Source organism: Tursiops truncatus, chromosome 20 (genome assembly GCF_011762595.2).
Source record: "Tursiops truncatus isolate mTurTru1 chromosome 20, mTurTru1.mat.Y, whole genome shotgun sequence".
NCBI classification, from domain to species: Eukaryota; Metazoa; Chordata; class Mammalia; order Artiodactyla; family Delphinidae; genus Tursiops; species Tursiops truncatus.
This window is the reverse complement of record NC_047053.1, coordinates 37,030,784-37,058,198: the sequence shown is the minus strand read 5'-3', so window position 1 is coordinate 37,058,198 and position 27,415 is coordinate 37,030,784. Positions and strand designations below refer to the sequence as shown.

Sequence of the window (27,415 nt, the reverse complement as noted above, 5' to 3'; positions counted from 1 at the left end):
GGAAAGATGAGTTAGCCCCATTACCTGCCCTGACAGCGCACTGGCTAGTGGGGAGACAGGTGCAGAACAAAGGAAGTAAGACAGTTAAGACGAGAATATGGGAGCTCAAAGAAACTTCTGGGAGTGTCACCAAGCTGGGCAGAGGGATGTAGCCAGGAGCTAGCCGGTGAGGAGTTCTCCACAAGGAGGAAGTAGGTGCTCAGGCCCCCATCAGAGCAGACACACCACTGCTCCCTTCCTCCCAGGGTGACAGCTTCCAGGCTGGTCATTCTCCCCCTGAAGGGCAGCAGAGCTCCCAGGAGGGTGATGGGCCAATGCCCCCCAAGCAGACGGGACACACAGACACAGCAGCACCTCAGAGCCAGAGAGATAACCAAGTCTGCAGGTAAAAATTATACTTTTATTTGAGTCACCAGGAGAAAGAGTCACTTGTGGTCCTAGTCAAATGTTCAAAATCATAACAGCCCAGAAAGATTTGATCCCAAGCACAAGCCCACGAGGGAGGGGACCAAAACAGACCAAGGAAAGACATCCACCCCATATAAAAAGATGAACGACGGCTTCACACACACACACACACACACACACACACACACACACACACACGGATGAAATGTTTGGACAGAGGCAAATTTCACATGGTCATTTCTGTTTCTTTTTAAATACAGGTCTGTGGGGTGGTATTTTTTTTTTTCCAGCTATTAAAAAAAAAAAAGGCCCAGAAGTGCATATGTGAGGGGGAAAAGGCGGAAATTAAGCAACAATTTTCCCTGGAGGGACATGAGAAAGAAAACAGGAAGCAATATTGAGAGAATTCACTTTTCTCACCATTGGGCTTCTTGCATTTCATTATTGGTCCACTAAAGTTATATTCACATTCTAGCTTTGCTTTCCTGGGATTAGATCAGCTAAAAAACCTGTGAAACGTAAAAAAAGACCAGGACTTGGCCCAGCCCTCAGGTTCTGTGCTCTTCTAGGGATGGATGGTTCTGGAAAGGAATAAGGACTCCCAGCAGCCCCTGGGTCCCTCAGCACCAGTGTGACAGTCCCTCCTCTCTCTGGGGGTGTGTAAGAAAAGGTCCCCTATTTTTAGGATGGGAGGAGCAGAGGGCTGGCAGCAAGATTCCAGCGGCTGGCTTGCCTTGTTTTGGAAGGAAATTTAAGCCGAGTGAAAAGAGGCTACTTCTTGCTCCCCCAGGTCCTCCTCCCACCCTCTCACCACCCTGCCAACCGCAGGCTCTCCAACAGGATGTGTCTCTGACCTTTGGTCCCAGAATCCACATTGTGCTTTGAGATCAAGAGGAAACAAAATGGACCAGCGCCTGCCTCAAGGCTCCCAAAATTGTTCCCTCTCTGCCTCCCTCATCCCCCAAATGGCCCAACATAAGACACTCCACCTGCCTTCACCTTGGTTCTGGCCAAGGGGGAAAGGGATTGGTCAGGCAGGGGCTCAAGCCTCTGATTTGGGGTAAATATTCCCAAGTCAACTCACAAGCAGTGAGGACTTGATGCTAAATATGCCTGCAGGGCACAAGGATGCAAGGATGTCCACCTGTGGGGCCTGAGTCAGCGGACTCGGGGTGAAGGTGGGAGGGGTGACCCAGAAGGGTGACAAGAAAGCCCAGAGATGAATAAAGCCAGGTGAGGGTCGTCACAGCCACCAACGAGCAAGAGAAGGGACTTGGAGATAGCACCATCTTTCCCTTCCTCATCCTGGGTCTGTGCTTCCAGTTTTGTAGCCCTGGGACCCTCCCCTCTGCTTCAAGGAGGCTTTAAGTAAATGGGGAGCTAGCCTGGGCAGGGTGGCGGGGGAGACAGTGCGGGTGACACAGGGTCCCCTGGCCCCCTATTCTGCGGCCCAGGACACAGAGATGGGGGAGAGAATATGCCTGGAGCCACAAAGCCTTCCCCCACCCCTCCCCCACCAAGCACACCCCCCCCCCCTTACTTCCGCCTGGCACATTGGAAAGGGGGTGGGTGGGCTTCCTCCATTCGGGCATAGAAGGAGGGATTTTTCACTCCAAAGAAAACATAAGGAATTTCTCTCCCCCAGCGTCCTCCCCTCTCACTGTGGGTTTTGAGGAAAATATCGGGGAGGACAGCTCTGCGCACACAGCCCGCACCCCGCCCGCTTCTCTCACGCTCACACTCACCCTCGCCTGTCACGGACACCTGCAGACACTCGCTCCTTCCCCCGTAACAAAGTCCTGGAGGTACAGAGGGTCCTGTGGTTTCGCACAGTCCACCTGGGGTCGGGTGGGAAGTGGGGAAGGGGGAGGCCATGGAACGCCTGGAGACACCTTGCCAGGAGGCGCGGCGAGGAGCGGCCTAACTAGATCTCGCGAGAGGCTGGGCTGCAGGGGCGAGAGGCCCGAGGCTTCCCTGGTGCACCCTTCACAAGGAGGCAAGCCAGGGACCCTGGAGACCGGGCTGGGAGTGAGGGAAAAGGGCTGCAGAGAGAACACCCCGTTCCCCTCCTTCCTGCAGCTGTCCCTAAAGTAAAGGCGAGAACCGGACCCAAGCCGAGCTTCCTGGGGAGCTGCTCACCCACACCAGGCTCGGGTGGGCAGCTGAGCAAAATCACAGTGTGAAAAGGAACCGTGTCCGGAGGGAAGAATGAATCCCAAAGCAGGAACTGCACCCTCCTCTGTTGCCCTTGAGCTGGGGAGAGAAGGGTGAGGGAGCCCCTTGGAGGGCTGGCAGCCCCATCTTTGAGAAGCAGAGGCAAAGCCCATCTCACTGGTCCCTGCACGACGGCAGCACCCCTGTCCCCATCCCAGGGGCAAGGGCGGTGGGTCCCACTCCCGGGAGTGTGTGAAGCAACTCCCAGCCGCCCTGGGAGTCCTGGGGGTCTGGGGCTCACCCCAGCCTGGAATGTTTGGGTGTGTGAGGAGGTGGGCAGGAGGGGCTGAGGGGGAAGAAAAGAGAGAAGGCAGAGGCCTGGGAGCTGACGGGTCGCCCCCCCAGACCAGCCCCACGGGCCTCGGCTTCCCTCAGAGAGGTCCACACCTGTTCCATCCAGAGAGAAAATCAAGGAGTTGGTCAAGGGGAAAACCTGCCAGAGGAAGGAGCCGCGAAAGTGGCAGAACAAGGCTTCGGTTGGCAAAAGAAGCTGGAAGAGGGGGAGAATAAACAAGCTGTTGCAGATTTTAAAAAACAGAGACACCAAAGGGTGGACAGGTCACGCCCAGGACGGATGCGATGCTGTGGAATGCACTGAAGACGGATGGGGCGGGCGGCGCCCGGCGGGCTCAGATGGCCTCCACGTAGTTGGCCGGCAGCATCCCCGTGTCGCCGGTGCGCTCCACGGTCCCGTACATCCAGCCGTCGTCGATCTGCTGCACGTTGACGATGGTGTCCCCGTCCTGGAAGGAGACCTCGTCCTCGTCGGCGGCACTGTAGTCATACACGGCGCGGTACCGCTTCTGCAGGGGTCGGGGCGCGGTTAGTCAGGGGTGCCTAACTCTCTGGGACCCCAGAGCAGAGTGGACCAGGAGCTGGGAGACACGGAAGGGCTGGGCTCTGCCATGAATTTTCTCACCTCTGTGTCTCATCTTCTGAGAGCAACCACCTTTTTAATAATGCATCTGGCGTCTAACAAGGGCCAGGCATAAACAGGGACGGAGGTTACAGTAGTTCTGCCCTGTCTCTCGGAACAGGAACGCAGTAATGTCCGGTGGACACCATGCCGGGTAGAGGTTAAAAATATGACATGTGTTCTATTATCTGCATTTTTTTTTCTTTTGGCCGCCCCGCGTGGCATGAGGCATCTTAGTTCCCCGACTAGAGATCGAACCCGTGCCCCCTGCAGTGGAAGCTCGGAATCTTAACCACTGGACTGCCGGGGAAGTCCCTATCTGTGTTATTATAAGCACCAGTCTTTCTTCTTTTTTTGAAGCTGTTGATGAAGCTGGTTCCCAAATTCAGGACAAAGACCAATTCCTGTGAGAAAAACCTCCAGGTGACACAAGACATATCTGTCAGGTCCCACCTTCCAACCTCAGCCAAAGTCTTGTGCTTAAGCTCTAGGAAATGTCCAGTAAAAACACATGAACTCTAGCTGTGATCTTGAAAGTAGGCAAGATTCTAACGTCCTCTGACCCTCACTGCCCTTGACATCGACTTGTCTCCGGGGGTCAGCTCAGGCTTTACGGTGCCCCAGGCCAGGCTCTGGGATCAGTGTGGGTCCGGGGCTGGACGAGCCCATTAGAAACCTCCGGGATCTGCCCCCGCTGCCCCGCCCCACCACCAGGACCCCTGCTCAGACCTTCTGTTTGCAGCCTCTGGTCTGCCTCCTCCAACTGTTCATCCATTGTGATCTCGGGGGAACTTTCCAAAATGCAAACCTGAGGATGTTCCTCCCTGGCTTTAAATCCTTCAGGGGCCCCCTAACCTCTTCAGCATGAAATTTCAAAACCCGCCCCCACCCCCGCAGCAGAAACCAGCTTCATCAGCCCCGAAGGCTATGGAATAAGAGGTCACAACCCTCAAGAAATGACGGAAGTGACCTCGGTCTCTTACCACCAACTCTGCCTTTAATCTCTTGGGCCAAGTCACCACATCTAAGCCTGCATCCTGCAATAGCCGCCTAACTCATCTCCCTGCTTCCGCCCTCAATCTTCTGTTGCTGCTTCTCAACGCAGCTGCTAGAGCCACGTTTTAAAAACACAAGTCAAACCCCTTACTCTGCACAGCTCACCAGTCACAAAGGCCTTCCTATGGCCTACAAGTCCCTGCATGATCAGACCTCATTCCCTGCCCTCTTCCCCTCTCTGGTCACCTTGGCCTTCCTGCTGATCCCTGAACTTTCCTAGAACATTCCTGCCTCAGGACCTTTGCAATTGCTGTTCTCCTCCACCACTCATTCCTTTACTTTACTGAGAACTTTGCTGTTCTCTCCCCTTCTCATTCGGCTGTCTTTTTCTTCACAGCTTCTCTCTGACCTTTTGTTACTTACCTACTTATCTCTTGGCTTTCGTGTTTGTCTCCCGACTGGAATGTAAGCTTCAAGAGGGCAGGAAGGTGGACTTTTATTCAGAGCCAAATCCCTTCAGTCCAGAACAGGCTTAGTGAGCATTGGAAGGACTGGCTGGTCTATCTGGAACCTTATCCTTCACACGACCTCTCCGGCCCACCTGACACCCCAGATAGCACTGACAATCACTCCCTCGTTTGTGTGGCCAGAGCCTGAGGCCCGAGCAGGCCACTTATCTCAAGCTACTTTATTTCTCGGAGTATTGTCCCTCCTGCTTCTACGTGAGCTACTTTGAATTCCAAGGCACCCGGCACAGAGGAGCTGAGCTTGGCTGCACCGTCACTGGGATAAGTAGCAGGACTTACAGACCAAACCTCTAGTCTGAGGGCTGGTAAGCCTGATCCCACCCCACCTCCCACTTTGCTCGTTAATTTATTCACTAAATTGATGACTTCCCGCTTTGAGCCTGGCTCAGAGTAGGTGAACCAAAGAGACACTGCCCTGCCCACATGGAGCGTCAAGTCCAGTGGGGGTCACAGTCAGAAGATGACAAACCCAGAGAACTGTTTCAAGGTGGAAAAAGTGCTCTGAAGGAAACCAGTGGGGCGGAAGGACAGACACGTCAGGGGAGACCCACTCGCCACAGGGTGGTTTGGGAGGGTGCCTCAGAGGCAGGGGCAAGCTGAGATCTGAAGGACCTGGCAGGTCGTCGTCATGGAGACTGGGGAGCAGGGCGCAGTCTGGAGGACCCCAAGCAGAAAGGTGCTCTGTGTGCTCCCAGGTAGCTGGAGTAAGGAAACGTGGGCCGGGAGCTGGGTGGACGAGACTCGCCCAATGTACAGCTATGGCTGGAACACAGGGTCCCAATCTGCCCCCTACACCACACTTGCTTTCTTCTCGAGAGGCTGAGACCCCTATTATCTGCAGGTGGCAAGGGAGCTGGGGTCAAAGGTCAGGGGAGGCCAGCCCTCCTGGGTGGGTTTTCTAAGGAAAGTGCAAGAATTACGTCCAGGACGTCTCCCCGAGGCCCACTCACCTCCCACACCTCCTCTCCCCGCAGCCAGGGCTACTCACCCCGCCCCCGCCTGGGGCACTGCGCTGTATGGAGACCGGGGCTGCAGGCTCCTTGTAGCCACCGTAGGACTGGGCTGCCTGCTGCTGCTGGGGCTGCTGGTAAACTGGAAGCCGGCAGGAGACGGGCTCAGAAACTGTCTTGCCAAAGCCAGCCTGCTCCCTTCTTCCACGAAGCCCATGCCATGTATTTCCACCGCCCATCGCCTCACTCAACCGCCACGCTGCTCAAAGGCTTCTGTCTCTGTGTGCACATTTGCCGGTGCCACGAATTCTGCAGCAGGGGCTGCATCTCCCCCCATGGCGCTGGGAGCCCAGAACGGGCCCTGACCCTGGTGCTTGTGCCCTCAGTAGGGATGAGACCTGGGTGTGTGTGTGTACACGAGGCTTCCCTCTCACCTCCTCCCAACCCTGTAGCCGGCCTGGCCTCAGGTCCTCTGCCCGCACAGGCCTCATGCTCACCTGGGGCGCTGGTTGGGATGTGGTGAGGCTGCTGCTCCTGGGGCCGCCGATAGCCAGTGTCCTGGGGATCTCGGCGCTCTGGCTCCAGGCCCTCACCCCCGCTGGGGCCCATGCGGCTCTTCTCAAACTCTTCGTGGTATTTTATCTGCGGGGGCAGAAAGTGCTGGGTGAAGGACCCACAGCAAACCAGCCAAAGCTCCCCTTCCGCTGCCACTCAAGATCCTGGGACGGGAGAGACTCCTGGAGGTCTCCAGGCAAAGAGAGCTGGGTTCTTGTTGGGGATGTACCAGCTATGTGCCCCTGAACAAGCACTTAACCTTGCTACACCTCCACTTCCACTTTACAGGGGTTGCTGAAGGATGCAATGAGATAATGGATGTAAAAGGGCCACGTAAACTAAAGCACGAGACAAATGTAAGTGGTCATTTTTCTGTGCCTGTGGCAGCGGCTAGGGCTACCCTGCTTTCACACTGGTCCACAGCAGCAAAAGCAGCAACTCCTGTTTATTGAGCACCTACTAGGTGCCAGGCACTGTGCTAGGTGTTCTGCATCACATGCTCGTTTTACCTTGACAGCACCTACAAGGGGGTACAGTATAGTCGCCATTTAACAGACAAGAAGGAAACTAAGTCACCGACAAGCAGCATGAGTTACCCATGCTCACGGAGACTCCAGAGGCTGTGCTCTTAACCAGCAGGCGACTCTGCCTCTTGTGGGCATGACCTCGCAGAGTTCTGCTGAGGACCCTAGCCTGCAGGGCAAAGAAATGCCAGGCCCTCCCTTGAGGGTGGGTTGGTATCTAGAAGATGAGTTCCTTCTCTCCTCAGGTTCCAAAAATGGGCAAAAAGAGGCCTAGAGAAGCCACACACCCCAGGGTCCTCAGCAAGGGCTGGCTGAACTGAACATACCGGGACCCAGAGCTGCGTTCTTAAGATCTGGTCTTCAGACTGTCTGCTCCCAACCCACCTGAGCTGCTTGTTAGAATGCAGGTTCCAGGACCTTTCATAGAATCTACAAAATCAGGGCTAGGGTTTTGGAATATGCACTTTTTTTTCTTTCTTTCTCTCTCTCTCCTTCTTTCCTTTTTTTGTGGGGGGGACTATGCACTTTTTTTTTTTTTTTCGCGGGCCTCTCACTGCTGTGGCCTCTCCCGTTGCGGAGCACAGGCTCCGGACGCGCAGGCTCAGCGGCCATGGCTCATGGGCCCAGCCGCTCCGCAGCATGTGGGATCTTCCCGGACTGGGGCACGAACCCGTGTCCCCTGCATTGGCAGGCGGACTCTCAACCACTGCGCCACCAGGGAAACCCGGGACTATGCACTTTTAAAAGATTCCCCCAGGTGAGTCTGAAGCAGGCTCAAGTTTGAGAACCAGTGATCTAGAGCAGAGGCTGGCAAACTCTGGTCCACGGGCCTGCAGCCTGTTTGCTCACAGCCTGCGAGCTAAGAACGGTTTCTACATTTTGTAATGTTTGGAGGATAGGGATGGGGGAGTGGGGGGAGAATTAAGAGGAATAAGATTGGTAACATGTGAAATTTCTATGACATTCAAATTTCAGTGTCCAGAAATAAAGTTTTACTGGAACACAGTCTCACCATTCATTTCCCATTACCTATGGTTGCTTTCATTGCAGAGCTGAGTAGCTTCGACAGAGGCCCTTCGGCCCATAAAGCCTAAAATATTCACTATCTGGCCCTTTACAGGAAAAATTTGCTGACCCCTGCTTGCCCAAATATGTCGAATGCATATTCCTGCTGGTAAAATCTGTTTTACACAATCCTCCCAAACTGCATCTATTTTATCAATTACACACAAGCATCACTTTACAAATATGGAATGTCTCCTGTAAAACTCACACCAAAAATATGAATAAAACAAAGGATGAGATGAAAAAGAACAACCTCCAGGAGTTCTAGGGTTTTCTCCCTGTACTCTCACTGGCATGTAGCCCACACCCCACCTTGAGGACCCCTAGTGGGGTCTATTCACTTTTCAGAGAGGACCCTGGTGGGGAGGAAGCAACCGAGGAGGTGGAAAGCCCGTGGTTTGTGTGTTCCGGGATCGCTGGGCTGGGCCGGGGCTCGGGGAGGAAGTGGGACAGAGAGTGACAGAATAGCTCCCCCCCACCCCCCAGAGGAAACCTGGAAAGCAGGACACAGAAAACTGGTCCTGTCCTGAGCAGACCCGGGGCTGAATTGTCTCCAGGCCTCGGACCAGAAGCCGGTTCTCACTTCCTGTTCACCAGGATCCTGCCCCATGCTTCTCCCAGTGAAAAAGGGGGTGGGGTGAGGGGACAGGGAACGGATGGGGGCAAAGCCTGCCCTGTTTCCCGGAGCAGAAGCGACGAGTGATCCTGTGCCCCGGAAGCCCCTACCAAGGCCTGATCCAGCTGTCCCAGCCAGGACCTCCCGTGGGCCACCCCCTCCCACTTTCTTTGCTGCCTTCTCGTATCCGCTTTGCAAGGAGGGCAAGAGTTAACACTCGGCCAGGCAGGCCTTACACAGGAGTAGCTGGGCTAAAGGTCTGCAGGGGTGGTGGGCTGGGACCACCCACATCGTTCCACCCACATCGTTCAGCTGCTCTTCCAGCTGTTAACTGACGGTGACCCACTGCAGCCCAGGCTGGGAGAACAGGTGGGGCAGCAGCAAAGCCCAGGATGGGCCCTGTCTGGAGGCAGGGAGGACCAGCCCCCTCCTCCCCCTGCCCCTTCCCTTCACGCCCAAGTAGGGACCCACAACCAAATGGTGAAATAAACTGAGCCCATTCCTGAAGGGGAGGCAGCTGATCCTGGTCAGACTGAAAACTCATCGAATCCCTGAACTCCCAAAAGGAGGAGCACCCAGGGGTGAAGTTCAAAGACACAGGGCCAGTGCCCTGCTCTCAAATTCCTAAGACAAGGGCAAAAGGTGAGTGTCCCTTAGCCCCACTCCCTTGGTGACCCCGGCCTCTGGTGAGCAGTCGGGGGTGGGGACAAGGAGAGGCCTCTAGGCTCCCAAGGCAACTGGCCTTCTGACTTTTGTCCTGGGGGGTGGGAAAGGTCAGCTTCCCTTGTTTACTGTCTGTTAATTCAAAGAGGCCTGACTCTGGGAGCCGATGACTAGGGGAGGGAAAGTGTACATGTGGAGGCCGACAGAGGCCTGCACCGGGCCCTGAGGGAGCCAGGGGGTGAGCTGAGGGGCAGGTGTGTCCCGGCTGACGGCCCACTTCTCTGGGTACGGCTCTGTCTGTATTAGTGAAGGGGTGACTCTCTGAGGAAGGAGGCATGTCTGGGTCCCAGGCCTGGCACCCATCTCCCCTTTTGTGTCCCACAGACTTAGTCCTTCATCGAGAGCTGCAGTGTCCCTCCCACGTCTCATCCCTGGAGTCATGAGCCCTTCACTTGCTCAGTGAGCTTGGAAGAGTCCCGTCCCCTCTGAGCCTGAGTTTCCTCATCTTAAAAAGAGGTTACGGCACCACCTGCTCCCACGTGGTCTGGAGGCTCCCGACTACCTCTAGGGACCTAGCCGAACTCTAGAGCTGAAAGCAAGTATGGACGTGTGTGCGTTTCCACAAGTGGCTGATGGGATCCATCTTGCTCCTTAAAAAGCCACCCCACATGGGTAAATACCTATAAAATTAGGCCCAGCTGATTCAGGCGGACAGCGTCGTGGCAGCCTCCCCACCATCGATGCAGGAACCACCGGTTAATCTAATAGTAATAACCTTGACCTTTGCTCAGCTTTTCACATTGAGTTCTCTGCACATAATCTCCCTTGGCCCTGACAATAATCACCCTTAAAAAATAAGTCGGATAGGTACACTTTAATTCCTATTTTACAGAAGTAAATGAGGCTCAGAAGTTAAATGACTTTCATTACTCAGTCAGGGCTGAGGCTGGGGACACAAGGACAAAGCCACAGCTGGATGGGCCCTTTCCTGGGTCAGGGTGACCACATGCCCAAGTCTGCCCCTAGTACCAATTCATGTCTTCTGGAATAGATGTGAATAGCACTGCCTTTCACTCTCAAAAGGGATGATAATCACAAGGTCACCCTAACTGAGAGAAGGGGTGCCTGGCACTTAAGTCAGGAGTTGCAGCACAGAGGGGAAATGGACTGCAAAAAGTGAGGTTGCAGTTCCCTTCTGCCCAGCCCCACCTGATAAAATTTCAATCCTCTCAACTTCCTCTCCCTCCCCTGCCCAACAAGCGGGGAAACTGTTATTACTTTGCTGATCAACCTAATGGTTTGAGAAGCAAAGAGGCACCTTAAAGGGTGTTAGCACATTCAAAAGGAAAATGAACATTTTTCAGAGGCCAAGGCCCTGTCTGATCCCTCCCTGTTCCAAGCTCAGCAAAGTTCTAATCGTCTAAATGCCCTGAAAAGGTGTCACCATAAGCTCAGAAATGTCAGCAGAGCCCTGGTCTAAAAACTGTCCTGGGAGCCCATGGAAGGATGCCAGGCTGTAACTGTGCCCATGAGATCCAAGTGCACATGGGTAGAGGGACCCAGGCCTCAGGACCCTCCTCACTCATCCAAGGGCCCTGCCAGCCAGGACTCCAGGATGACTAGTTGAGGGTCCATTCCAAACCTAAGAAAAATGCATTTTTTCTGCTAGCTGATGTTCCGTTTTCTGAACCCCTGCTCTCCTGATTGTGGTGGAAAACAAAGGTCTGACTCCACACTTGCTTCCACATGATTCTACATCATGACCAAGAAGGGAACATCAGGCTTTGAATGGAATAGTCAACTCACCAGCCAGGGGCTGTTTTTTTCTAACAGTGTTTCCGTTTGTTGCAGTCCTCTGTGGTGCCCTTATATGTATAACTCATTTCCTTTTCTCAGCCAGCCCAAGAACAAGGTATCGCTGTCATCCCCATTTTACAGATGGGGAAACCAATGCTCAGGAGGTAGGTAAGGGGTGGGTGAGTCCTAACGTCAGCTCCTAGTTCTCAACCACCAGGTTACGCTGTGCTCCCTGTGAGAGACTAACACGATTTTGTTTTTAAAACAAACGTAAATCTGTGCTCGATTTCATTAGGAATCAGAGAAAGGCAAGTTAAAACCATGAGATACCACTACACACAATCAAAATGGCTAAAAGGAACAAGTCTAAGGATGTAGGCACGGAAACTCTCATCACTGCCGGCGAGAGGGTAAATCAATACCACCGCTCGAAAAGTAGTTCGGTGTCATCTGGTAAGGCTGAAGGAACATACGCTCTGAGATCTGGCAATTCCACTCCACATTATCGACACTAGGAAATATGTATGAAGCTGTCCACAGCCGTAGAAGCACTCCAAATGACCATCAACACCAGCATCAATATAAGCATCTTAAATGGAATGCTATACAACAACAAAAAAGAACAAACTGCAGCTGCATGCAAACACGTACATGATTCTTTAAACCCAACGTTGCCCAAAGGAGGCAAGACGCAAAAGAACAGATATGTTCAAAATTGGGAAAAACAAAACTATAGTATTCAGAAATGCATAGTTGCGGGGGAGGGATAAATTAAGAGTCTGAGATACATAGACACACTACTAAATATAAAAGAGATAATCAACAAGGACGTACTGTATAGCACAGGGAAGTATACTCAATATCTTGTAATAAACTATAAGGGAAAAGAATCTGGGGGAAAATATGTATATATAAAACTGAATCACTTCTCTGTACACCTGAAACTAACACAACATTGTAAACCAAGTATACTTCAATTTAAAAACAAGAAAAAAAATTACATAGTGAAAAAAAGAAAGCATAGCTACATTTTAAAATTGTAAAGGAAAGAACAGCACACGCTTTCAAAAATTAAACTACAGGGTTGTCCAACAAGCCCACCTCTGGGGTATTTGACTCTGGGGCTAGAATTTTCTTTGACTTTACTATTTACTACTGATTAGGCCTGGACTATAAGGAATGAAGCTTATTTAAGGAATATAAGCTACTAATTATTTCTGACTGAAAGAAACGCAAAGGATTTCTGCCTGTAGCAAGGCTATCTCCAAAGCTTATGGTTTTGGGTTTTTATATAAATTAATTAATTAATTAGTCTGTTTTGGCTGTGTTGGGTCTTCGTTGCTGCTCACAGGCTTTCTCTAGTTGAGAAGCGGGGGGCTAACTCTTCGTTGCGGTGCGCAGGCTTCTCATTGTGGCTTCTCTTGCTGCGGAGCACGGGCTCTAGGCGCCCAGGCTTCAGTAGTCGTGGCACGTGGGCTCAGTAGTTGTGGCTTGCGGGCTTAGTTGCCCCGCAGTATGTGGGATCTTCCCGGACCAGGGCTCGAACCCGTGTCCCTTGCATTGGCAGGCAGATTCTTAACCACTGCGCCACCAGGGAAGCCCAAAGCTTATGGTTTTATAGTCCTGGAGGACATTAACTAGTTCTGCAGCTAATGGCAGAACACTAACTAGTTCTGTATCTAATTATATCCAGTGCTTTCTTTCACAGACTAGGCATCACCTCTGCCTGTCAGATGCTCCAGCTGGTTCCTCATAATTAAGGTAATTATATGATAGGTATTCACTGCATGAGAGTTACGTTTTTTGTTGTTGTTTTTTTTAACACTTTGAAAACTCTATTTTGACAGGGGTGCTGTCACGCTCTGCTTCTTGACTTGCATGGTGAGTACACACACAGGTGTTTATGTGTTACACTTCACAGAAAAAGGAAAAGTTAAAAGACCCAAAATTGTACACAGAAAGTCAGTATATAAGTAGATGTGTAGATAAATAAAAGCTTTTCTGCTTGAGGGCTGTGGCTCCCATATAGGGACCTCAGCAATTAAAGACTCCCGTCCATTACAGCCATCACAGCTGGTGACCAAAGGCCAGGATAAATTTCAGCTCACAGCCTGCGGTCCTGGCCTCTCACCCCTTCAGGTGCCTTTAATGAAGACACAATTACTAAACAAGGTCCTACTGTATAGCATAAAGAACTATATTCAATACCCTATGATAAATCACAGTGGGAAAGAATATAAAAAAAAGAACGTAGATATATATATATATATATATATATATATATATATATATGTATAACTGAATCACTTTGCTGTTCAGCAGTAATTAACACAACATTGTAAATCAACTAGACTTCAATTTAAAAAAAAAAGACACAAATACTCACCACAGATGTCTAACTAGCACCTTGCCCCCTCAGTTTTCCAGACATTCTCAGTACTAGACAATGGCCTAACTTTTCAGCCAAACTTTAGTCCATGTCCCTTCTTTAGCCACAGTATAGAAAGCAGAGGAGTCTGCCTTTAAATTAATAGCAACTGACAATATTTATCACATGCTAAGTGCTTGACATTTTCCTCGCAAATGAGGAGTCATCTGACGTTAACCTGGGAAGTGAGTGACAGGCTACATACAGGAACACTATTTTGGATACAAAACAAAAGGTGTGGCTCAAAACACCATCTTTCCCAAAACTCTTCTGGAGGAGGGACAAGTTAACAACATGGTTTAAAGTTCCCTGGGGGGTTCTGGGATGTGGCCAGGCCTGGCACCTCTGGTGAAACTTTTTCAGGCTCTTGGTGACGATTCTCAAACTTCAGGTAACCCAGGGGATGTGTTAAAAATGCTGGTTCCTGAAAAAGAAATTTTATTTTCTATCTCTTTAATTTTGTATCTGTATGAGATGATGGCTGTCCCCTGAACTTACTGCGACAATCATTTCATGATGTAAGTAAGGCAAATCATTATGTTGGAAAGCTTAAAGGTATACAGTGCAGTATGCCAATTATAGCTCAATAAAAATAAAAAGGAACAACAAAAATAATTTTAAAAATAAAATGCTGGTTCCTAAAAAAAGAGAGAGAAAATGTTGGTTCCTGGGTTCTGCTCCCAGGTGGCCTGGGGAGGAGGCCTGTGAGCCTGCATTTTCAATCAACCTTTGCAAGTGATTCTCGTCCAGCTGTTTGGAGGCCCACAGTTGACAGACTAACTGTACTTGCTAAAACCAAGAGTCTTCCAGCATTGTGGTCACAAGTCACAGGTTCCAGGCTGCAAAAGCAGAACCAGGTCAGGCTCGAGTCACCTCCCCCACCTCAGAGCAGAGGACAATCAGCTAATTGCAGCCCTGTGGTTAATGATGAGATGTTATCTCCTCAGGTGTGAGTGTCTTGGCCAGGGTGAGCTCTGTTACCAGGGCTCCTCAGACATTAACACCTCCAATAACCAGTTTGGGGGGAGGGCAGGGGGGGAGGCGTGCGTGCAGGTGCAATAGGCTGCGTGTGAAGTATTCTGGAAGGCTCTCCGAAAGGGAGGCAGGGATGACTGGGCTTGTCTCCCTTCTTCTAAAAGCCCCAGGCTGGAAGCAATGAGTGAATGTGCTGGGGGTTGGGTTGTAGGCGGGGGTGGGGTGGGGGGGAACAGGTATCCAAGATAAGACCGTCTTCACAGTGAAAAGCCACAGAGGCTGAAGACTCAAGATTCCAGCTTTGGGAGCCCACTGGGTCTTCCGTCCCTTCCCGTGGCTTCCCCTCCCTCCCGTTTTCCATGTGGAGAGCTGAGACCCACACCTTCTTTCCTCCGGCTTTACCCTTTGGAGGTCCGGCCACCGATTGGCAGGGAAGCTCTAGGGTGTGAGGTCTGGCCCTGGCTTATGAAGAAGCAACTGAGACAGGCTTTTTTTTCTGGCGGGGGTGGGAGGCAGAGGAGCAGGGGAGCAGGTAGGGATTACAGCCCTCAGAGGCATCCTAGCCCAAGGGAAGCACTCCATTTCCTCAAGCCATGAATTTCAAGCTGCTGGTCAACAACCTAGTTGCGAAACCCATTTAGTTAAGTCGGCAACCAGCGTCTTTCACAAACTAAAATAGAACAGAAGATATCCGAATGCCCTTTAAGCGGTAAAGCCCTCTTTCCTGGAAGCTTTGATTCTGTTTCCCTTAAATAAATCAGCAGGCCTGTTGGGTGGGTCACGATGTGACATGTATTTCATACTGCAGGTTGCTGTCAAAGCCTAAAAGCCATGGTCTGGGGCATGGCAGGTTCTGACGGCTTGGGCCCTGGCTTCTGACATCCACCTGAACCACTGCCGGAGTCCACCCTAAGCACGGTCCAGCCAACTTCTAGAAGGAGTGCCCGACCAAGGAGGCCGGGTGGAGGGCTGCGGGCTGGATGCCAGGTGGACCAGCTAACACCCAGGCCCCCTGCAGCCTCTATCTCCAGTCCCTCAGCCCAGTGACATGGGCAACTTGTCAACCTCTTCCTGTTCCAGACATGAAGACAACCGCTCGCCCGGTCCTTTGTAGGGCCCTGTTCGACACGGGTCTGCGGCCCACGTCCTGTGCTTGGGGCTCACAGTGGTGCTCCCATGACCTCACATTGCCCAAAGCCCCTTAGGCAGCCTTCCCGCAGCCCAGAGCCACTCAGGCTGCTGGCCCATGGCTCCACCAAGCAGGGAACCGAGGCCTGTTCCCTGGCCACAGGCGCCATGGGGCGCATCGATCCACTGCCCACGCTCCACACCCAGCCCTGCCGTGGCCAGACGCTGGTCACCGCCCTGGGCCCAGGAGTGCCAGGCCGGGGCCAGCAGGCAAAACCGGCTGGGGTTTTTACACAGGAAGGAAGAGCAAGCCGAGGTGGGGGAGGAGGCAGAGGAGGGGCGGAAATGACTGCAGTATCAGCACCCAGAGGCAGACGAGGGGGAGGCCGGCTCCTCCCCCACCTCTGCCACCCAGTTTTGACCTTTGTGCTCAGACGAAACAGCCAGTCTGGACCCTGGCACTCACCACAGCCGGGGGGGGGGGGTTTTCAGAGAGAGTAAGGGGTACGGGGGTGATTTAGCATAAAGGCCCTCCCTGTACACCCCCCAAAAGTCCAGTCCTTTTAAGGCGGAAATACTATGTGGGCAGAGGGTATCAAAGGGGGAATCTGGGGGTGCACAGAGGAAAGGCATCTGGGAACTCCAAACCCTTCCCTTCCCTCTGCTCAAGCAGCCGCCAGCCAGGCCCGCCTAAGAGAGCAGAAGCAGCGGAGAACTGGCCTCATGCATGTCTGCCAGACGGGCGGGGAGGGGACGAGAAGAGAGCGCAGGGCATCAGTATGGTACCCCAGGGAGCAGGGAAGCTTACGTTACTGATCTGGTCCTGGGTCTTCTTGATCCTCTGGAGTTCGGGTGTGTCTGCCACCACACTGAAGCCTTTGCCCTTGTTCTTCTCAAACTCCTCCTTGTAACGCACCTGGAGGACCAAAGGGTGGAGAGGGATTGGAGTCGAGGCACGGGGAGCAGAGAGGGCCCCAGCCTGCAGCCATCTCTAAGGCAGCAACCAGCCAGGAGAGAGACCCTGACCAGAAACCCCCCTGCAGTGACATCCACCTCCACGCCCCAACTCAAAGCACAAGCCTTGGCCAAAAAGTATTAGACTCGTGATAATAAACCATTAATATGTATTCAGTCTATCCTGAGTGCCAAGCGCTCTTCATGAACTATCTCATCTAAGTCTTGCTGTATACTATCATTAGCTCCATTTTACAGACAAGGAAACTGAGCCGCAGAGAGGCAAAGTCCCACGCCCAAGGTCATGCAGCTTAGGAGCTCATGTCCAGAGCCACCAGGATGAACCCTCATCTGCCTGACTCCTGCTCCTTCACCACTGGCCCATCTTGCCTGAAAGCTAGAGGAAGAAGGTTCTTTCCAGAGCTCCAATGACGGGCCCAGCCCTCACCCTAGCCAGGATGTGGCTCTACCCGCCGAAAGCCCGAGGGAGTTTCTTTTTTTTTTTTTTTTTGCGGTACGCGGGCCTCTCACTGTTGTGGCCTCTCCCGTTGCGGAGCACAGGCTCCGGACGCGCAGGCTCAGCGGCCATGGCTCACGGGCCCAGCCGCTCCGCGGCATGTGGGATCTTCCCGGACCGGGGCATGAACCCGTGTCCCCTGCGTCAGCAGGCGGACTCTCAACCACTGCGCCACCAGGGAAGCCCCCGAGGGAGTTTCTAAGTGACCAGCTGAGTGAGGGCTGTACCAAGGGACAAAGTTGGTGCCCAGAAAGGGCGGAGGTAAGACAGCAGCTCGGAAAACTCAATCAATGAGCCTTTGACAGGCCCCGGCGGCTGCCAGGCTGGCTTCTGAGGTCAACGCCACAGGAGGGGATGAAACTGGCGGGGGACAGAGAGCACTTCAGAACGGGTTTCCAAGCGCCGGGGAAGTCCCCTACCACACCTCCACTGCCCCCCTCTTTTCTGAGAATTCCATGGAAACCTGAGTACCAGAGGGACTTGAGTCAGACGTCAGAAAGGACTTCCCAAGCACTAAAAGAATTGAAATATGAAAACTATCTTGTCCTTCCCTGGGGTTTTGAGGAACAGAACGGAGGCTGGAAATGTCCCTGGGGCAGAGAACTGCTCCTTGGCTTTCTGAGTCTTCACCATCCACCTCGGCGCCAGCTGTTCCAAACCCCACCAGCTGCCTGGATTCCCTCCATGGGAGCTGTACTGCCCTAGAGGCAGGTCAGCCCAGGACATGAGGCCCAGGACCTTGGGAATCTCCAGGCAGCTCCCAGGCGTGGAGTCATCTGGCCACAGGGCCAAGCTGCACCCGTGTGACCCGACTGACAATACATACCTGTCAGGTCCTCTGCACATCCCCCAGGGGCTGGGGTCCCTGTTTGTCTCCCGAGCCCCAGCTTACCCATCCATGGGGTTCTTGTGCCCAAAAGGTTTCAGAACCTCTTTTGTTCTGATCCAGACTAAAAACAAAGGCCTGGATGTGCTAGTTCCCATCAGACTGGAAGTTAACACAGTGGGTCCAGGTACCAACCCACCCCAAGGGCCCAGAATTGCCCAGCATCAGCTCCTCCAGAAAGGCCTGGGCCAGCACAGCAACTCTTAGTGTTGGGGGTAGCAGGGTGGAGAGAACCCTCTGGGAAGGGGGCATCAGGAAAGGTAAGAAACTTAGAGTCAGAAATGTGCAGCTCCGTACACTAATATGTATTAAATGGACAACTAATAAGAACTTGCTGTATAGAAAAATAAATAAAATAAAATTCCAAAATTCCAAAAAAAAAAAAAAATGGGTAGCTCCAGATGCAGAAGCCCAGATCCACGGCCTCTGGCCTCGGTTTCCTCCCCTATAACAGGACTGTCATAGGAACCAGTTAAAATAGGGGGAGGGGGCTTCCTATCACCAAGCATAGGCAAAGAGCCAGGGGGAGCTGGTATGAACATAGGCTGTCTCCCACCTGCTGAGTGATCTTGGGCAACTGACTGAACCTCTCGGGCCTCAGTTTCCACATCTGTAAAATGCGGATCACGATGGACCCATTCCAATGAACGGTGCGGATTACAGACAGTGGCTCTAAAGCAGCAAACACACTGTGGAGCACACAGCAGGGCTCAATGCGTGCCGATAAGGGCAGGTGTGAAAGTGCTTTGTCAACCTTAAAGTGCTGAACAAATGCCAGTTCCCCCACTCCTGCTCTACTTCCTGGCCTCGGGAGCTGTCAGGCCCCTAATCCAGGGGAATAATTGTCATGGCAACACTACAATGACATCAGCTGGTTCCCAGGCTCAGGAACTGCCTCTCCCTCCCTGCTGGGGAGGGTAATTCATTTCACTCCTGGCACAGGCGGCCCAGAGAGGGCAGGGCTGGGCGGAGTGGGGGCAAGAAAGGATGGAGGACTGGGCTCACCACTACTTTGCTGTATGTTCCTGGGCTAGTCAGTCCCCCTGTCTGGGTCCCAGCTGATCTCTAAAAGCCCTCCCAGCTCTGGAGTGTGTGACCATATCTATTAAGCACCTGCAGGCCCTGACTATGGAGAATCAAGGGGGGGAAGATTCTCCAGGAGGCTGTTTGGAGGTGGAGTGTGTGGCAGAGGTAAAAGGGGGGCAACCAAGAGCGCGGGGAGGCCCCTGCCTAGAGCCTCGCTCAGCACCGAAGCAGCAGTGTTTGCCCTCATCCGGGATGGCTCACCAGGACAGGACAGGAGGCTCTAGGAGGGAAGTTACCTGCCCAAGGTCACTCAACCTGCTTTGTTGGTAGATTCAGGATACAACTCAGCACTGCAGCTAGATAACTGAAGCCTGGATGCTGCCTGGGCCTCCCATCCTGGAAACTCCCAAGGCAGGGCTGGGAATGATGCCTGAGGCCCCTCAGGCCTGAACAACCACAGCCCCAAGAAACTCTACTTTTTAATATGTAAATTTATTAATTATTCTCTCAGGATCTATCTTATTCATCACTCTTGTAGCAAACAGTAGGTATAAACATGTGTTTGTCGGGTAAATGATGAATGAATTGAATGCAGACGTCAAATCTCCAAACAGGCAGCATAATTTGAAAAATAAAGCAGAAACTAACACACCATTGTAAAGCGATTATACTCCAATAAAGATGTTTAAAAAAAAAAAAAAACTGCCCTGCTGACCCAACATAAGAGAAAAGATCACAACTTTAGAAACTTTTATTGCAAAAAACATACCAACAATTTCCAATTATGTGCCTACTGTGAGCTGGACCCACATACTGTGTAACCCATCCCCTTCTAACAAAAAAGAAATCGTTTTAAAATTAGACACACACAGGAACTTCCCTCGTGGTGCAGTGGTTGAGAATCCACCTGCCAGCTCAGGGGACACAGGTTCAGTCCCTGGTCTGGGAAGATCCCACATGCCGCGGAGCAACTAAGCCCGTGCGCCACAACTACTGAGCCCGCAAGCCACAACTACTGAGCCCGCAAGCCACAACTACTGAAGCCCGCGCGCACTAGGGCCCATGCTCCTCAACAAGAGAAGCCACCGCAGTGAGAAGCCCGCGCACTGCAACGAAGAGTAGCCCCTGCCTGCCACAACTAGAGAAAGCCCGCGCGCAGCAACAAAGACCCAACGCAGCCAGAAAAGATAATAAATAAAGAAAGAAAATACACAACATTAAAAAAAGAGGGATTGTGATGAGTTCATAACATAAATGGAAAAAAACCCCAAATGTTCCCAGTTCTGGAATGTCAGTTCTGGAAGCAATCATCAGAAGGTCTAGAATTCCTCAGCTTTATCATACCCAAGTTCCATCTCCTCTCCTTTCCAGGAGAATAGTAACAGCGAACATTTATTGAGTGCCGACTGTATGCCAGGAACTCTTTTAAATGCCTAATATATACTAACATCCTCACAATAACCTTTGGAGAGAGGTAATCCACACTTTACAGATGAAGGCACTAGGGCTCAGAGAGGTTAAATAACTTGCCCAAGGGCACACAGCTAGTGATGGCAGATCCAGCATTTGACCCTCAGCCAGCTCCAGTAAGAGTGACACAGGTATGCTGCCTGCTTTGCTGGTCACAAGATTCAAGATAAGAGAGTGGGAACCCTGCCAGGAGCAGGGCAGAGCATGAGGCTCTGCTACACTCTCCTGTGCCCTGAGGCATGTGCCCTGTGGCATAGCCCACGCGCAGCACCATGGATGAGGAGGGAAAAATGAAAGAGACCTTTTTCTTGCACTTCTGCCTGGGCTCAGGGGCCCACACCGCCCCAGCTCAGCCCCACCCCAAGGCTGCTGCCTCTCAGCGCAGGGCTGGCAGTGGGAGAGCTACCAGGCCCAGCCACCAGTGCCCTGCCTCAGCCAGGCCTGGGCAGGACCACCCAGAAGGTCATTTCTGGTCAGCTCTGTGGCCGCTGCCCCCACAGGGGAGGCTCCAGGTGTCCCAGACACCCAAAGCACCACTTTGGGAACCAATCTAGAGACAGGAAAACAAAGTTGAAATAGCATGGACAACTTCCCAGAGACTGAGAAGAGACACACCAATGCAGGCCCAGCAAGGGGCCTGGAAAGAGACCAGCTGACACCCGGGTGAGGTGGGGCAGACGAGGTAGAAGAGGCTCCCACTTCCCTTCCCGTCAGCCACAGGCCACGCCAGCCGCCCCTGCCTCCACAGTGGCCAAGGGAACCAGAACCCATCACCACCCCCAGCCAGGCCTGCTCAGCCCTTCAAGCCTCAGAGCATCGGGCCCAGCCCCCAACCTCTAGGTAACTGGGTTTGCTGTCCCTATTTTACCGGGCAGGAAAAAAAAAAACAACTCTGAGAGGCAAGGGGGCCAGACTCAGACCACACAGCTGGGGGGAGGCAGGAGACAGAACCAGGCTTGCAAAGAGGGCAGGACCGGGGTCTCCACCCTCCGTCTATCCCAGCCCCAGCCCCCAGGAGCCCAACTGCAGATTGCAGCAGCGGCCTCAATGCAAAGCCCTAACTCACACCCCTCCCAGCAGCTCCTTAGCTCCCTCCCTACCCCACAGCCTGGCTCAGCCTCTCAGAGCATGTCTATGGGACCAAAAGCCCTCATCAGAATCACCAGGGCCACCAAAATGCAGATTCCTGGACCTGCCCAGAACTGCCAAACAGAAACGCCTTGGGCGGGGCCTAGGACTCTGCATTCTAAAAGGCCCCCTGTCCCCACGGGTGACTGGAGCATCCTGGGCGTTAGCGCACAGGCGCCACAGCAGGCTGCAGGGGGGCTTGACTTCTGCCTCCATCACGGGGCTCTGGCAAAGGGCATGGCCTCTCTCACCTGTGTCCCCATCTGCACCACAGGGACAAGAGTTCCTCGTCATCAGGTGGTTGTGAGGATTAAATGAGGTCCTATGAAGGACGCAGTGAGAACCTATGAAGAGTGACTGCCTTTCTCATGATATCCCCAGTCGGCCCCAGAGCCAGGAGCCCAGGACCCAGGAGGCGAGCAGTGGGGCCAGGCCCCTGGGGGACAGCAGGGGGACAGGTACAGGTCAGAAGAGCCTTCAGACCCTGGGGTTGAAGGAAGCAGGGGTTGCTTCCTCCCACAGACCCCGCCCCGCAGGGATCAAGTTCCAGGGGCAAAAAGAGCTGCAGCCCAGCTTTTGTGGGACCAACAAAGGCTGAGGGAATTAACAGGGTTTGAATTTCTCCTTCTGAGAGTAGGGTGTGTGTGTGTGTGTGTGTGTGTGTGTGTGTGTGTGTGTGTGTGTGTGTGTGTGTGTGTGTGTGTGTGTGTGTGTGTGTGTGTGTGTGTGTGTGTGTGTGTGTGTGTGTGTGTGTGTGTGTGTGTGTGTGTGTGTGTGTGTGTGTGTGTGTGTGTGTGTGTGTGTGTGTGTGTGTGTGTGTGTGTGTGTGTGTGTGTGTGTGTGTGTGTGTGTGTCCCTTGCTTCTGCCTGTGTGTGTGTGTGTGTGTGTGTGTGTGTGTGTGTCCCTTGCTTCTGCCTGAGTGTGTACACACACTCCCACACTCCTCTCAAGCTGTGGGGTGACTACAGGTCACCCCATGGTGCTCTGGTCTGCCGGCCCCATGTAGCCCCTTCCACCTCTGGCCCCAGTAGGCTCCAGACAGGATGGGGAGTCCAGGGCGGTGGTCAGGGCCTGGCTAGGGTCTTCCCTGTGCAGATCAGGCCCAGGCCCCAGCGCTGTCTCAAGCCTACTTCCTGCCAGCTGGGCTACTCAGCCCTCCTCAGTTGGCAAGACTCTGGTATCCACACCGGCTCCCCCAGTGACTGTGGCTTTCACACCATAGCGGGGGCAGGGTCTGGGCTGGCAGATGTGAGCTGCTGCTGACATCAGCTTCCCCTACTTGCTCCCCATCACTGTGGGACACACGGGAGGCCTGAACCTCTTCCATAAAGTGAGACCGATCCTGCCAACTGCACAGGGCTCTTGTGAGGATGGAACATTAATACGCCCAGAGCACTGAGCACTCCATACATTAATACATTTATTACCTCTATGGCTACATATATGATCTTAGCTAGTCCCTTACTGTCTCTGAGCCTCAGTTTCCTCATCTGTACAATGGGAAAGCAGCACCTTCCTCGCAGGATTGCTCGGAAGATTCAACGAGAGAATGCGTGTAGATGGCCCAGGGCTGATTCTCCTTCATGTGACCACAGACGTCACATCGAGATCTGGCAGCAGGAGCCCCACTCCGGAGGGATCAGGAGAGATCCCCCTCGGGGGCCCTGGTGGATCCTGCAAGACACTTTCCTGGCCCTGGGCACCCTGCCCACTTGGTTACGTTCCCCAAGGGGTCTCTGATGAAGCCCCGCTCTGCCCCGCTCCACCCCACAGTCCAGGCCAGGTTTGTCCCAGAAGCCCTCCCAGACCCCCAGGCAGGGTTAGTCGTTCTGGCCTAAAGGTTCTGGACCTTTTGCTTATTCCTCAGTGTCCCCTGAAGACCGGGTTCTCCCTGGCGCAGGAAGCCCGTCTCCTCCCCTGCTGCGGTGACACGCAGGGCGGCTCCCCACCCAGCAGGCGCTCAGGAAAATCAGGCCCAAGGAGACACAGGCAGGACAGGCCCCCTTCGCAGCCTGCCCTCTGAGGGTGGGTGTGAGTGGAGAGGAGGGGGAGGGGACCAGCGTCCTGGAGGAGGTGGGCTCTCGGGGTCCCCCACAAAATTCCTGAAGCAGAAAAAATCCAACGCCCACACCCCTCCCACCCACTTTAGGTAGGAAGCGGGGTACGCTCTCGCCCACTTCTCTGATCAAGTCAGGAAATGTGAAGTAACTGGGGGCGGGGTGGGGGCAGGGAGATTGGTAACTGCTAGGATTTCAGCGCCTTGGCCTTGCGGAGTAACCACAGAAGGAAGGAGCCCTTGCCAAATCCAGGGGTGGCCCCGCCCCCAAGGGGCAGGCCCCGCCCCCTCACCTGACTCTGGAGCTCACTCTGTTGCTTGAGGCGGAGGTTTTCCGGGGTGTCGGCCACCATGGTGAAGGACTGCTTGGGGTAGTGTCTGCAGGACAGAAAAGAAAAAAGGGGGTCATTCTGGGGGAAGGGGCGGGAACCTCTGGGCTTCCATTCTCTTATCCTTGGGCAGCCCCTGCCCCTGTCCCAGCATCAGAACCACAATGCCCATTGCCCATGGCCAAGGGGAGGCAAGCGTTTCTCAGACTCAGCCTGGGCTGAACTGGGAAGACACATCAGGCCTGAGTGGCTGGCTGGCCACCAAGAACTCCAAAGGGAGGACATGGGGACACTCTCTAAGGGTTTCAGATCACCCAAGTAATCCATGTCTATGGCACAGGAAGGTCAAGGGGGCCAGGCACCCAGGAGGGCCTAGCCAGGCTGGGAGGAAGATGCTCATGGGGTTAGGACAAAGTTTTCAGCTGAGACCAGAAGTGGAGACCAATGTAGCAGAGGAAGGGCAGGAGGGATACAGAGACAGAAGTAAAGGGGAAAGGGATACACATATCCAGGGGGGCTTCCAGGAAAAGGCAGTGAGACAGAAAAAACACACACATCCAGAGTGGTGTTTCAAACAGCTAACAAGGTCCAACATAATTGGAGGGTAGATGAGAGATCAGCTTGAGGCCGAGAAGAGGTCACCACGGGTGACAGATAAGAACACTGTAACAACAGCTGATGTTTCCCTGTGCTAAGGGTGTACATGCCTTAGTTCATCAACTTCTTAAAACCGCCCTATTATCCCTCTTTGACAGACTGGAGAACAGCGGCTTGGTAAGGTTAAACAATGTGGCTAAGGCACACGGCCAGTAACTGGAGGCATCCAGATTTGTACCCAAACGGTCTCCCAGGACCCAACACCCTGAACCAAACCCTCTAATCTCCAGACACAGGACAGACCACGGTCCTGTCCCCCAGAAAGAGGGCTGGCTTGGAGGTAGCAGGAACCAGTTCAGCCCTCAGAGCCAAGCCTGCGGGGACCTCCAGGACCATCCGGTCCACCCCTCTCCTTTCTCCCAGAGGAGGAAGTCGTGTGCTGGTGTCAGGCACTTAGCTGACTTCATAATTATTTATCACATCGGTTTACTGTCTTCTCTCTCCACTGGGTCTCTATGAGGTGAGGGGATTCTTGGTCTTTCCTTCATTGGTTTATTCCAAGCTCCCCAAATAATACCTGGTGTTCAATACATATTTGTTGAATAAACGAATGTCCTACCAGGTGTAGAAGCTAAGCCAGGACTAGAACTCGGGTCTCCTCCGTTCCCCTGGGTCATCACAAAGGCCCCCAGCAAACCAGCTAGAGGAGAGGCAGCCCTGAGTCACTGTGGTCTGTGTGTAGATGCTGGTGTGTGAAAGGGCTGGGGGGCTACATAGGCCCCAGTGACTTCAGGGACTGGCAGGTGGCTTCTCTGAGCAGAAGCCAGCCATTCTGAGCTCTGGCTGGCCACACCCCACCACAACCATGACCACTAGCCGATGCCAGACGCACAGCCTGTCCCCAGGTAAGAGCTGGATCGCCATCTTCCAGCCAGCCAGGTCGGCTGACGTGCCCCGGAACTGGACACCAGCAGCCCTCCACCTCTGTGTTTCACCAAGCCTGGCATGTTCTCCAGCTGCCCGGCCCATCCTGAGCGAGAGCTATTGGTAATCACACACAGACTTCCCCGTGTCAAGGGCAGGACTCGGGGGCTGGAGAACTCAACTAAATGGTGGGGGGGGAGGGTGGGGGGTGGCTAGAAGGAGCACAGTGCTGGGTGCTGGCCCTGCCACTGTCTCACAGGGTGATTGGCAAATCGTTTTTCCCTCTGAGCTAACTTCATCATCTTGGACCTAGAAGCACAAAAGGTGATTCTAGCTGTGTCCCAACTCGTAGCCTGCACTGCCCCACCTGAGTCCTGCCTCCCAGATCAGTCCAGGCCCAGGGCTCCCCGAGCAGAGGGAAGAGCAAGGCAAGAGACTTAACAGCAAATACAGGGCTTCCCTGGTGGCGCAGTGGTTGGGAGTCCGCCTGCCGATGCAGGGGACGCGGATTTGTGCCCCGGTCCGGGAAGATCCCACGTGCCGTGGAGTGGTTGGGCCCGTGAGCTGTGGCCGCTGGGCCTGCGCGTCTGGAGCCTGTGCTCCGCGGCGGGAGAGGCCATGGCGGTGAGAGGCCCGCATACCGCAAAAAAAAAAAAAAAAAAAAAAAAAGCAAATACAGGTGCCTGCGGCCGTCAACAGAAATGTCCCATAGATGAACGTGGGGCTAAGGCTGTGGGTCCAGTCCCAGGCTTGGCCCAGCTCCGCAAAGCCAGGGCCACCTATAGCTGAGGTGCGCCATTCAAAATCCCTGAGCAGTTCCACGAAAAGGGAGGATCAACTGGGAGTCTGTTCCTGGAGACTAGAAAGAGAACAGCAGGAGGGATCTAAGTAAGATCTCTAGCAGAACTGGCGGGCCCTGAGGTCCTAGGAGGGAGGGCTTTGGAGATGACCCTCCCACCGAATCAGAGCCATTATGAAGGTGTCAAGGGGTGGGCAGTGTGGTGAGGAGAGCGTCTGTAAGTAGGGGCTCATGAGCACAGGAGGGAGGTTAGGTCCTGAAGCAGGGGGATGGAGAAGACCTTCAGGGCAGCTCTGACCCAGAGCCTGAAGGGTCAGTTCTGAGATGGTGGCTCTGGTTAGCCCTTGGTGGGGAAGGGTGTCTGGCAGGCTCGGAAAACACATATGCACAGGAGCCAGTCTGCAAACCCATGGTTTCCCATTTGCCTGAATGTACAGGGTTAAAACGGAACGCCAGGTCCCATGGCCCAAGGTCAGCCAGATGCATCCCCACTCTGCAATTCCGAGGCTCCTGTGCACTCTGCGTTAATCCTCACACACGATGAATATCTAGACGAGCCCTCTGCAGCAATGCACTTCTCCGAGACACTGACGCCAGCAGGTCCACGTTCACATACCTCCTACACGCCACCAGAAGGGTCTCAGGAGACCCCCCCCAACATGCAGTGGGTGCCTCTGGATGGGGCTGGCGGGTCTTTCATCCTCTCTTTGGAGCCATCATGACCCCCAGATCTCAGCCCCCCACAGCCAGAACACTAATTCCATCAGAAGGGAAGGGGGGGACCAGCCTAGATGTCGTCAACTCAGCTTAATCTGGTGGGAGGAGGAGGGGGATTTTAAGCCTGCATCAGATTAAGACAGATTAAAGAGGGGCTCTGAAGCCTCCAGTCTCTTACCCTTGCCTCCTAACCCCCAACCCCAGGCCAAAAACGGCAGGCAGCCATGAGCACGGGCTATATTCCTCCTG

General features: G+C 53.5%; 1 protein-coding gene across 1 annotated transcript in view; it reads right to left on the bottom strand.

Moving 5' to 3' along the window:
• Positions 1-380: 380 nt before the first annotated feature.
• The window catches only part of LASP1 (LIM and SH3 protein 1), a 40,677-nt gene continuing 13,642 nt past the window's right edge, over positions 381-27,415 (bottom strand). Inside the window, exons 3-7 of the mRNA XM_033847691.2 lie at positions 24,094-24,178; positions 16,571-16,678; positions 6,509-6,653; positions 6,050-6,153; positions 381-3,425 (exon numbers count right to left, since the gene is read on the bottom strand). Of these exons, the coding sequence (XP_033703582.1) occupies positions 3,252-3,425; positions 6,050-6,153; positions 6,509-6,653; positions 16,571-16,678; positions 24,094-24,178 (616 nt within the window). The 3' untranslated portion in view covers positions 381-3,251. The remainder of the gene's footprint in view (positions 3,426-6,049; positions 6,154-6,508; positions 6,654-16,570; positions 16,679-24,093; positions 24,179-27,415) is intronic.